Source organism: Melozone crissalis, unplaced genomic scaffold, assembly GCF_028551555.1.
Source record: "Melozone crissalis strain CALT ecotype California unplaced genomic scaffold, PUWL_Pcris_2 ptg000016l_1, whole genome shotgun sequence".
In the NCBI taxonomy this organism is placed as follows: Eukaryota; Metazoa; Chordata; class Aves; order Passeriformes; family Passerellidae; genus Melozone; species Melozone crissalis.
The window spans coordinates 8,804,191-8,816,826 of record NW_026535794.1 but is presented as its reverse complement, the minus strand read 5'-3'; the positions used below and the strand labels follow the sequence as shown (position 1 = coordinate 8,816,826).

At 40.9% G+C, this 12,636-nt stretch overlaps 1 protein-coding gene across 2 annotated transcripts in view; it reads right to left on the bottom strand.

The window, feature by feature from the left end:
- RBM33 (RNA binding motif protein 33) overlaps positions 1-12,636 on the bottom strand; it is a 97,419-nt gene that overhangs the window by 34,884 nt on the left and 49,899 nt on the right. For both annotated transcript variants that reach the window (XM_054273572.1, XM_054273573.1), the window contains exons 11-14: positions 4,256-4,415; positions 3,043-3,374; positions 2,157-2,399; positions 1,153-1,440 (exon numbers count right to left, since the gene is read on the bottom strand). In XM_054273572.1, the coding sequence (XP_054129547.1) occupies positions 1,153-1,440; positions 2,157-2,399; positions 3,043-3,374; positions 4,256-4,415 (1,023 nt within the window). The remainder of the gene's footprint in view (positions 1-1,152; positions 1,441-2,156; positions 2,400-3,042; positions 3,375-4,255; positions 4,416-12,636) is intronic.

The window sequence follows — 12,636 nt, the reverse complement described above, 5'->3', positions numbered from 1 at the left end:
CATGAATGCTCAAGGCCTAGTAGAGACTGAACAGCCTAAAGGAAAACAGCATGAGGAAAACAGCTCTCCAAATAGCCTCCATTTATTGCCTTTGAGCCACACAGCATCATGCAAAATGACAGAGAAGAGGCTTTCAGACTTAGAATATGATCACCTGAAAATAAATTATAATTCCCAAAGATAAAAATGGGCAAAATTAGTATTTCAGAGACTTGTTACACTGATCACCTTCACTCAAATTCTGCCTTTTCCTAGTAGAAATGACAACTTCTCCCACAAAACAAATTCACCACAGCCTTGCCAACCTTCCTGACCTTTTATGTCAATGGAGACTATTTCTGCTATTACAATAAAAAATTAAAGTGTAATTCAGAAGGGAGGCCTCTAGTGGCACCTAAAATATTTGGTGGACAATGCATTAAGTGTGCTTTCAATTCATAAATCAGACTAGAAAAGTCTTCTAAAGGTGGGAGTTTTGTGGTGGGAACTTTGTTTCTCGTTGTTTGGTTTTTGATCTTTTGTGTAGGAGTATCGGAGGGTAGGACAGCCAGGATGGACGGAGACAAGAGATTTCTGAAGGCAGGTTGTGGAATTTGGGGTTTATTGTAGAGGGTGTGGGTGCAGGGCCCTGCTGGGAGCTGCCAGCCACAGCTCAGGGCAGCTCTTCTCTCACAGCTCTTGAGAGAAGAGAGTGGTAAAAAGGATGAGAGAGAGAGAGAGAGAGTAAAAGAGGATAAGAGTGTAAGAGAGCGAGGTTCTCTTTACAATACAATAAATCTTCTGTGTTGAAAATTTTAATTCTCACTAACTAATTTAGTACAATATTATAAGAATCATTACATTACTATACTGTGTTACATTTTAAACCCTAAAAACTACTTTTTGGACTCTTGCCAAGCTAGTAGGGTCTGCTCTGATCCTTGGGCCTGTCTGCAAGCAGAGGATGTTGTTTCATCAAAAGGGGATTACCTTCAGCTGGCCACACCATTGTTTTCCAGTTGTTCAGTAACTCAGGTATCGCAAAGCTTGCTTTCATGTCAATCTTATAGTTTCTATATCCTCAAAATCTTTTGCCAGGCAATCATATTTATAAGGCTTTCCTGTTTCACCTTCCCCAACACTTTTGTTTAAGCAAAACAAAAAATCCCTTACCTCCGGTTCACATTTTCCTTCCGACTTTGCCTGGCCCACTGGGGTGATGGGTTTAGCTTTCATCTCAGGCCTCCCCTGGGAGTTGGCAGCAGCAGTGGCAGGCTTGGTGGCAGGCAGGGAGCTGGGGATGGGTTTGACCTGGGCAGCAGGGGCGGAGCTGCGGCGGGTGCTGCCCATGTCCAGGGCGTGGGCCGGGGCGATGGGCAGCTCGCGCAGGTTGCTGTTCCTGGGAGCCGCCGCCTGCAGCTGCTGGCTGGAACGCTTGACAATATTCTGGGATGGGGTACTCTGCAAAGAACAAAGGAAAAGAAGTGCTGATTTCCACCACAAACCAAGCTGAAGTGATTCTGGTTTCACATTTTCCTGATTTAGTTTAGTTTGGGAAAATAAGCTTTGTGAAAAGGCACAATATTTTTAATGTCAGGGAAAAAAATACAGAAATGAGAATATTTTAATAACCTTTCCTAATCACAGCAATTATGCTGAACTATCGTTATATTGTCTTGAGCACTGCTCCAGGCTGTTGTCCTACCCAACCTACCAAGCAGCAAAATATGCTGCATTGGAGGAAACTCACAAGACAGGAAAGGCATTATCTGAACAAGAAAACTGATCAGCAGCGGGTACAGAGAGGCCTTCAAATCAAGAATGTCACAAAACTGGGCTCCCACACAATCACAGACTACCAGCAGTTGTAAACCCTTATAAAGCAAACCTCTCCTTCACCGCCCCCCCTTCATCACTAGTTCTTGGGCATCTGCAACATCTCTTATTGGACCCAAATCAAAAAGAGCACTGAAGACCAGAGGAGAAAAGAAAGATACACCTGGTATTTGAAAATGTAGATTACAAAATGATCAGGGCAGAAAATGAGCAAGAAATGGCAAAAGTAGGGGAAAGAGCAGGAAGGAATAAATAGAACCGAAAACCCACACTGGTGAGTTTTGAAACCTGTGCTTACATGACTGCTACTCATGCAGGACACTGCTGTATGTGGTACTTACATGCCTGGGCTTCATTGGACCCTGTCGTGGCTGACACTGCATCCTGTTGTTATTTGGCTGCTGCTGTGTGGCTTGCATGTGAGGCCTGAACTGTGGCTGGTTCATGGGCATTAAGGGCTGTGGAGGCCCTTGGAGATGGTGATGCTGCTGCTGCTGCTGGTGATGGTGCTGCTGTTGCTGCTGGTGATGCTGCTGATGAGGCTGAGGTTGTGGCTGAGGCTGTAATGGAGGATGCATGGGACCCTGCACATGAAAAAAAAATTTTAGTTTCAAGGTAATAAACTCCAGAAAAGCACCTCCAGCCTCCTGAGTCCTAAGATCTTTCTCTTCAGTGTAGCTGAAGTACTCTTTTTCAGGAGTGCGAAATGCTAGGTCTCTGATGTGGCCAGAAAACCCACTGTAATGAGTAAAAGTGAATATATATCTCCATTCCTGACTGGTCTACCTTGACCAAAGTAGAGAACTATAAGCAGCTATGAATCAGGTTACACTAGGAAAGAACAGACCAACCAGAGAGGTGTAAGGTCATTCTACTCTTAAAATCTGTGTACGGCAACAGGTGAAGTAAAAAGAAAAATACGAATTCAAGGGTTGCTGTCCTCTACCCCGTTTTCTAACGAGGTTTACCCCGGCCCTCCGCACATGCCCGAAGCGCTGCCCCGCTTCCAGCGGCCGCAGCCCCACGGCCCCGCTCCGCGGCCGCCAGAGGGCGCTGCCGCCCCGCGCTGCCCCGGGCCGGCACCGAGCGAGACCGGACACGGCGGCGGGGGAAGATCCAGAATATCCAGAATATCCATCACCCTCCAGGCACTGCAGCGATGGCACTGCAGGGCCATCCCCCTCGGAGCCGCAACGCTTGGGCTCCGTGACTCCCCCAGCGCTGTACCTGCATGCTGGGCTGCGTGTGCGGGGCCAGGAAGGGCTGTCCCGGCGCCTGCAGGAACTGCTGCCGCGGGGGGATGAAGGGCCGCGGCGTGGCGGAGCCCGGCTGGTTGAAGTGCAGGATCCCCACGGGGCCCTGGGGCTGCATGCCGGGCCGCACCGGCCGCTCCCGGGGGTACACCGGCTGCTGGCCCTGCTGCGTGAAGGCGGGCCCGGGCGGGCTGAAGGGCATCGGGCTCTGCGTAGGAACGGGATGGGCGCTGTTCAGAAGCGGGGGAGGAGGTGGCGGCGGGGGACTGCGCTGCTCAAACAAGGGGTGACCCGGGAACCTCGGATCTGCGGGAATGAGGGAATTAAATCAATTACAGCCTTCCCGGGACACAAACACATTTCAGAAACAAAAAGCTCTAGTATGATTTGGAAAGTAACCTGAAATTTGCACAGTGCAAAACTCTGTGGGATGTTTTAATTATAAGAGCTACCCTCAAGGTTATGTTTCTCTTGTTCCTGTCATTTGTGTATAAAAGGAATTGATCCTTGAAAGACCGGCACAACTGGTACTCTGCTGGAATCAGCAATATCTTTTGGAAATTCTACTTTAATAAAATCAAGTAAGGATTCCAGTGATTACAGTTTAAACCACAGAACTCATAAAGCATTGACAACATTTGCTGACCAGGTATTTAGCACATTTTAACATACTATACATGTGCAAAAATATTGTGCGTGTCTGTGTATATATATACACATACACACACATTACATATTTGTGGTATAAATATAACTTACCCTCTCCTTTTACTAGGCTGTATCATTTTATCTAACCTTAACAAACACTACACACTCAGTCCAGGCAGTTTACAGAGTTACAAGAAATCCAAGTGCATGGAAGAGTGTCTGTTATCCAAACTAGAACAAAGTGCAACAATTTCACTGCAATAATCACATAGATATTAATTATTTTTGTGTATATATAAATATCTGGATTCATGACAGTTACAGGTGAAGACATATTAAAAAAGTAAAAATCCACATCAAAAGAAGTAAAAATATACTAGACAACCAGAATTTCTGGCATGGTCCAATCTGACTCCATCAAATGGGATCTTCCAGCCTTCAGGTTCTTCTGAACACTTCATGTTGTGGGATATGCAGTGACAGTGCAGTCACTTTACAACAGGTTGGTGTTAATTATTAATGGGATTGAAAATGCTCACCTGCTAAGAAGAAAGGATCTCTGTCCTGAGGAGGTGGAGGAGGGAGTGGTGGAGGTGGTGGGGGTGGCCCTCTCCACTGGTCCTGGATTGGCAGCCTTGGGGCTTGGGAGAAGTTGGTAGGAACTGGTCCAGGTGTATGCTGCTGGAAGTCTGGAGGGCCCTATTTAATAAGGCAGAATTAAAATTAAGGCTACCATCCAGAAATTTATGTATTGTCTGCTATAACTTTTTTTCTCTCAAAAATACAATTGCTGTATAAATTATCTCCTATCACCTGTACAAATTGACAGCCCTTACTGAGTCATTCCTTCACAATGGAAGATATATTAAACTCAAGTACAGTATCTTGAAATGAATTCACAATGTTTTAATAATCACTAGCACCACAGGAATGCGATTTCTTCTCAAGCTTATTTCTGAAATCCATGCAATTATTGACCTTCTTTCCCATTAATCCAAAAAAATCTGAATGTCTACTTTAGAAGACATTCCTGACATTTATCTTCATAAACCATACTATTCTTCATCATCAATTTAGCACAATGTAAGCTACAGGAGGGAGCAGCTTTACTTAAAAAAAAAAGCGAGGAGGAAGGACAATTTATGACACACAGAAAATTAAAGAAATCATCTTTGTAAAAGAATTAAGATGAGAGTAGCATTTCAGGCTATTCACAGTTTAGCATCTGAAGCATTTTAAGAAAGAAAATTTTGTACTCTTTCTTCCAGTAAGGCATTGGATTTTTTTCTTTTTTTAATGCCTTTGCATACTGCAGGAAGCAGTATGTTAATACAAAACCAGAACTCTGCAGAAGACATGTTTAATTGAGTAATTCACACTAGAATTTTTTTTCTATCAAAAGTTGACAAAATACATTGGCAACCTCTGATATACAGACAAAGCTTTGCTTCACATAAATTATATTCTCAACCATTTCCTTATTATGTGAGTAAACCAAGTAAGTAATGAAAATAATCTGTGAACATCCTTTCTATAAAGATTCTGAAATCAGTGGTGGGATCTGTTCTGTCTACATGTGATGTCCACCTTGAAACTTCAAACTTGCACTGCTGAAGACAAGCTTTTCAAAACAGATTCCAGACCAAAAGCTCCCTGCTAGACTGAAGTATTGTCATCAGGAAAGGACCAAACAACAAAGCTGCAGTAGCTTATCTTTTATCTCTTCAGTTGACCTCACCAAGGGTATGCACAGTCTCACCCTATCATATTTGCACTGCACAAAGACTGGAATTTTAGGATAAGAATTTCTCACACAGCAACAATGGCCCTGGAGCATACTCACTATCAGAGCAGCACAAGACAGAGCTGCTTTTACAGCCTTCAACCAGCACAATACACCTGGGATTGGCAAGGCCCAAATAAGCAGATGAGAAGCACCAAGGATCAGATCCATTATTAAATCTGTGCCCTTCCTGAAATACCTGAATGGGGATGTGTGAGATACTGAAACCTCTTATTTGGGACCAAGACTGTGACTACTTATGTCATTATACAGCCATCAACTGTAAATACATTATCATTCCTAGAGATTAAAGGGTCTATATCCCCTTGCTTCCAGTCAGCCAGTCTCCTGTGGGTATTTCATTTAGTGAAAAGACATTATATTACACTCAAGCATGACAGTCCTCATAACATACACACTTTGTAGGAGGAGCTCTACACTTCTGCAAGTTAGCAGTCACAACACACAATATTCCTGCCACCTTGGAACTGACTACTGCCTTTGAATTTCACAGGCTGTCTGCAAACAGCAGACAACAGCAGCTGGAGCAGGATGGAGCTGTTTGGGATGGAAAAAAGTGACATTTATTTGTTCCATAAAAATCTTTTCAGGTTTAGCTGAACAAGGATGTTGAACTGCTTTGCCCTTCCCTCGTGTTGAGCAGGACAGCACTGGCTGCCTGCCAAAAGATCAGCTGAACAGAAACCTTGAGGATCCTGATCTTTCACTCCCAAACCACACCTCCAGCACCACTGCACATAGGAGCTGCCAGAGCTACTTCCAAAATAAGGCTAGGTGCATTCCCTCAGCTCAGAAGCTTTGGTGACAAAAGCCTATTTCTCAAAGTATTGCTCTTACAGCAATCCCAGGGAACACACACACAGCCTCTCCACATGCTGCACATCCTTGAGGGAGGCACCCAGCAGACCACTCATTTTTAGCTATTTATATTTTAGCTATTTAGTTATTAGTTTACCAGTGGATAATGCATAAGGCCATTGCAACAGGAGCATGGGAGAACCCAGTTCAACAGGGCACTTACACACAAGATGGTTTTAACCTTGCATCTGATTTACAGCACGTACCCACATGCTCATCTTGCATCACAAGACAGAGCATGGTCCTGACAACCCTTTTTCCCCATTTTCAGAGAGCCTGACTCAGAAGCTCTCAAATTCCTCCTAGTTTTCCCTAGACAAATGCTTACACACATCTTAGTCATTTGTAAAATAGCCAGCAAAAAACAAATTACGTGGAAACTTACTGAAACCTGGGCTAATAAATCTTAAGTGTCACATATCTGCCACCCGAGCTGAAGAGCTGGCAGCAGCAAGGATCTGTCTGGGCTTGGTTCCAAGCACCAAATGGCAGTGCAGTGATCATGGTCTCCTCTACCTGCTTCTTCCAAACTCCAAGTATTCTGCCCTGGCTGAGGTAACAGATCCTTATCAGTCTCTCCTCTCACTCCCAGGCTTCAGTTTTAGTGCTAGGCTGAAGGGAACAGGCTTAGGCTACAAACTAAGCAGCCATCTCTGCTTCTCAACCGCATTTGTTACCTGGTCTCAAGCATCTTCCTCAATATTAATTCCTTGCCCAATTTGCTTTTTTGTTCTCCTGGTCCTGCTCACTCCTGCAGATACATTCTCTCATCCCCATCATGTCTTTCACTCTGGCCACTGGTTCCTAGTCCCAGCATGGATCCAGATCCCAGCTTCCACACTCCAAGCTGGTGTTCTTGTGTTGTGGCAGCTGGTCAGGAGCTTGTCCCCCTCAGCCCCTGACTTCCTTGTCTGTACACACTTACACCAGGCCATCTCCCCTCTTTTTCCTGCCAGGGAAGCAGCAGGCACAGGTTGAAAAAAAAGTCCAGCATGTTTATTTTAAATAAACAATTCTTTGTACCAGCCTTCCCTCTCCTGCCAACTTGTACCCTCATTATTATGCCCAGATTTGTCTCCACCTAAGGCAGCCCTGAATTGCAAATGCATGGAAAGTCCTGTTGAATTTCACACAGCCCTTATGTACTGAAACATCCTCTCAGTGCAGCCAAATTCAGTTTTCTTCCTTGGAAAATGAGCAAAAATAAAACATTTCTAAATAACTCACCTGGACACAAAAGTATTTTTCCACCATTTCAGTTTTAGAATGAAAGTATATTTGGAAAATTTCAACCAAAAGGATTCAAAATGAGGCCAGCAACCAGCACAACATCTTGGTCTAGGCCACCAAAGTCTGTTAGTATTACATGCACTGAGAGCAGCTTTGTATTTCCCATCATAAAGAAACAAACCTTTATGAAATAAGCTTTAGGTAAGTTTTAGAACTTAGTAATACAAGGTCATTTTAAGTCCAAGAAAGCTCACACTTAAAAAAACCAAAAACAAATGAACAAAAAAAACCCAAAAAACACCCAAAAACCAATAACCTGCAAGACATTTTACTATTAAAATAGTAGCAATGCTGATTTCAAGCTACTATTTTCAATCAAGCTCCCTGTGATCTTCTGTACCAAAGGTGTCCAGCCATCTTAAGAATCAACACATTTAGTGTCCTCTTAATATCTGCATTGATTGAACACAAAATAACAGGTATCCAACTGTTATCCAAAAGATAGTGTCAAAAAATCCCAACAAATGCTCACTAAGATACATTAAGAATTTTTTCCTCTAGTTAGCAGTATATGTCATGTAAGTACATACCACAACACAAGTTTGGGTCAAAATGACTCTTAAAACACTCCAAGAAAGAACAAGAAGGAAATATCTGAAGTTTGGAACACTTCCTATTGGCCTCTCTTTTTTTTCTGTCCCTAGCAGTGAAGAACTCTGGGGTTTTTTCCACTTTTTAAGATTCCAGATTCACTAACAAATATCTACTTATTTGATTGCTGAGCAGATTTTGTGTTTGACATTTTGAAAAACTACTAAATTATGACTGATCACATTTCTTGGCTGATAACCAAAGGCCAATCATGCAAAATTAATTGCGAAGACATTTGTTATTTGCTGAAAAAACGAATTACTAATGTTTGCTTCTAAAAAAAAATAAATTAGGTTGATTCTTTCCCTTCTTACAGTCATGATAAACTGACCTCCACTTCTTTCCTAAACCAGCTTTGCTTCTATATCCCTAAAGATAAAAACTTCTGCCCTAAATAACAGTATAAACATGGAGGGGGAAGCTTATATTTTCATATTTTACATTGCTGAGATTTTTCTTCAGAAAAAGCTCCCAGGATAATTCCAATAGGAATTCAGTTGTGCAACTGATTCCTATCACACACTCCATGTGAAAACTCAAACATTCAACTACTCCCAGATAAACATTGCTCTTTTTAAAAAAGAAAATACATAAACTATGAAGGGTATTTTTCTAATTATGAGGTCTTTGTTTGTTATTCTCAAATGACATTACTTTTTTTTCCAATTCAATAGAAATACAACAGAACTACCAGTACCACTTTTACTTATGTCAAATTCAAATTGTCCTAAAAAGTAATATAACAGTTCTCCATTGCTTAATGCTTTTGAGGGTGGGCTTGTTTTTTTTTGGTGTTTTTTTTTTTTTGCGTTTAACTGTAGTTAAACTACAATTTTAGTAGTGGATTATTTTACCATTAATGTTAAACTCAACATTCAGTAAGTATTTGTTGCTAATAACCCCCAAGTGCCCTCTGGTATTTGGTGGAAAAGACCACTCAGAGCTATTTAACTCCAAAAATTAATGAAGAGCAGGTGCAAAAGCCAGGTTTCATAATGGTCTATTTTTGATAAAATAAGCATACTGTAACATAGATGCATAATAAATCTTTATATGCACAGTAGTTACTGCCATTTTTCATGGTTTTGCTATCCGGACAGTTTCAAATTACACCCAACTATTCAGTACACACATCAGCAGGAGTCCCTGCAAAAAACATTTTAACTATTACTTCACCATTATTAAATCTTTCAGGAAACTTCCTTACTGTTCAGAACACCTATTTTTTCCTTACTCAGTGTTCAGAACACCTATTTTTAAGCTAAGACGTTCCAACTTAAAAAAGAAAATTGCCAATTCATATGATCCAGCCATGGCTCCAAGGTTCTACATCTCAGTCCAACACTGGGGCCAACTCTTAACACTGAGGGAAAGGACAACAATTTATGTGCCTTCCCAGTGAGATCCCACAAAGTTGGTTCACATTCATGCAGAAATGGTTACCATGACAGCTACCAAATGTCCATAAGAATGACCCAGCAGACAACAGTATATTTTCCTGGTTTTAAGGAAAGCTCTGAACTCCATAATTTAATTTATCCTCATGCAATTTTATTTTGAAAATGCAAGAAGGAAAAATGGTGGTGCATAAAAATAAAGACTTGAGGTCTAGAAGGAAATTACACCGGGATTCTGTGTAGATTTCTTGAGAGAACACCATCACAGACATTTCAGAAATACTTTAAAGGGAATAAAACATCACAGTGAAGTACTACTGACAGGTATTTTGTCTTAAATCTTTGATTTTGTGATGTTTACTCTTACCAAAAACTGTATCCACTCTTCCTCCCACACACACCATAATTTACTGCAATTCAGACTGACATTTTTATACAGCTCTGAATAACTGCATGTTGTACAATTTCCCCTTCTGCTAATTTCAATTATTCAGTATAGCTAAGGCATAACCTACACCTTATCAATCACTTTTGGGAAAAAAAAAGGCAATGCAAACTTGTGTCTACAATTCATTAGAGTTGTGAATAGCTCATTGAACATGACTTTCACACACTCATGCAATCCCACCTTCTGAAAGAACACGAGATAAGGTTACTTTAATCCTTTCAAAGAACTGCACTATTTTGCCTTCCTTTTATCCCTTTAAATATCCTTCCTAGTTAAGAAATTAACATTTTCTCTCATACAATTCTTACACAAATTGTACTTTTACTTTTCTGCATCTCTTGTTAATTACATGATGTTATCTCCAATAATCTATTCATGAAGCACAGATAACTTTGGTTACCAATAAAAGGGAAAACTTAGCATAAATTGCTTAGCACAAAGTTAATCTTATAAAGCAAGGAATAAAGAGGATCTAACAGCTATTATATGATTTATCAGCTTCTCTAAAAGGGTCACTCCACTTTCTTCATGAGACTAATTAAATACCTTAACAATGTCATTGAAACATCATGAATCTTTCAATAAAATACACCCTGCCTGTACAACATGTTTTCATTTATTAATCTCACTTAAAATGCAAAGAACTAGGAGAACCCCACTGACAGTTAAGCAGGGCCACTCAGTTAATTCTTCTTATATGGTTTAAATGCAAAGAATAATAACCACTATAACCTATGACAATTAAAACTATAGCCATCTGTCACAAGATGTTAATCCTCTTATTTCAGCAGCCCCCAGACTTTTTGAAAAGCTTTCCTAAACTGCCTACCTCCTGTGCAAGAAACTGACTTTTCATCCTCCTGTGTAGGAAATCCTGCTCATATATCTTGGATATGGTTCAAAAATTTCCAAGTAGAAATATGTATCTGTATCTTCCATGAAATATGGATCTTCAAGTTTACCAGTATTTTTTTTAGTTTGCACAGCATACAGAAAGGAATGACTCATGGAAATTTGTTATTATAAAATTAATTTTGATACTTTTCAAATACAGTTTCAATGATTCAGTATTGTTCTTCTGATGTCTATAACAATCACCCAAGTCCATCAAGGTGAAATACAACCTAGCAAGGACCATAGTTTTCCCAAAAGATATAGGAAAATCTCACCTAATATAAAAGACACACCTTGAATTCATGCCAATCACAGACAGAAAAAGTTCGGAGTGCCCATAAACATCCAGACAACAGTTTTATGCTACCTACTTAAGTATTTTCAAAGTTTCTGGAATATATTTTTTGAGGGGAAAACATATAGCTAGCCAAGCACTGGTTCAAGTCTGTGGACTGCACAAATCCTGGCACCACAGGCACACTGAGTCACAGAGAATGGGTTGATATTCTCAACTGAGCTGGAAGTAATTTTTAATATTAAAATGTACCACACAACTTGGATGAGCTCCTCTCTGACACTACACAACTCCAAGAGATAAGAAAGTGTTGGGAGGCTTAGGCAGAAGTCCAGGTCATCTGTAGGGAAATCACCAATGCCCTACTTCACTGTTTAGGGTCTAAAAGCAGAATTCCCATGTCAGCCAACATGGTAAACCAGTACAAGCAAGGAGAGAAAGGCACAGAATCCCCTGTTATTTAAACCAACTCATGACCAAATAGCTAAAATAAGTAACACAGGCAATGCAGACAGAGATGGGTATTCCCAGCAGACTGACAGACCCTAACAGCTCAGGAGACTAAACCTAAAAATTAGAACTATTACATAGTAAAAGTGTCCCTTTTCAGGGCATCCCCACAATACATCCAGCAGGAAGAGATTCATGCTGCAAATGGAGACAAAACCAGTCCCAATTTCAGTGTGTTTCTAAGAGAAGCATCAAGGCAGATGGGCCCACAAGCAACCACATCTCCACAGGAGAACTTCTGCTTCAGAGAGTCCTTAATGAAATACAGACAGAGAAAATGTACTGGTACCAAGATCCCAACTCTAGATTCAAATTCCTAATTTGAAGTGCTGATGTGCAAAACAACCACACTCCCATCCATCTATTTGGTATGGATGAAGGAAGAGTGCCCCCAGCAGAGACAGGCCATAATGAGAAACAGTGTGACAGACAAGCTGTTGCAACCTGCACAGACTGAGGGAAGAGTAAACCCAAACCTCTCAAACCACAAACCTAAGGAAGTTGTTAAACACTAAATTGTTACACTAATTCATCTGGAAGATTCGGTTTCACTTAAGTTTGCAATCCTCTGAAGGAGAGGGGTGTAGAAGAGTGCATGATCATTTTTGTTTGGTCCCCTCTAATTTTTAAGGTTAAGTACAACACAACAAATTGGAGAAAGAGTGTAAGAGACATTAATGTCATTTAGAACAATGAACCCTCCCTTGAAAGATGAAGATTTCATCATCATTTAGTAAAAGACAGTAAAATCCTTCTGCATACATTTTGTGCTGACATCTAACAGTTTTATGGATGTGTAAAGAATTAGGAACCCCTCCTGTTCTCAGAACTAA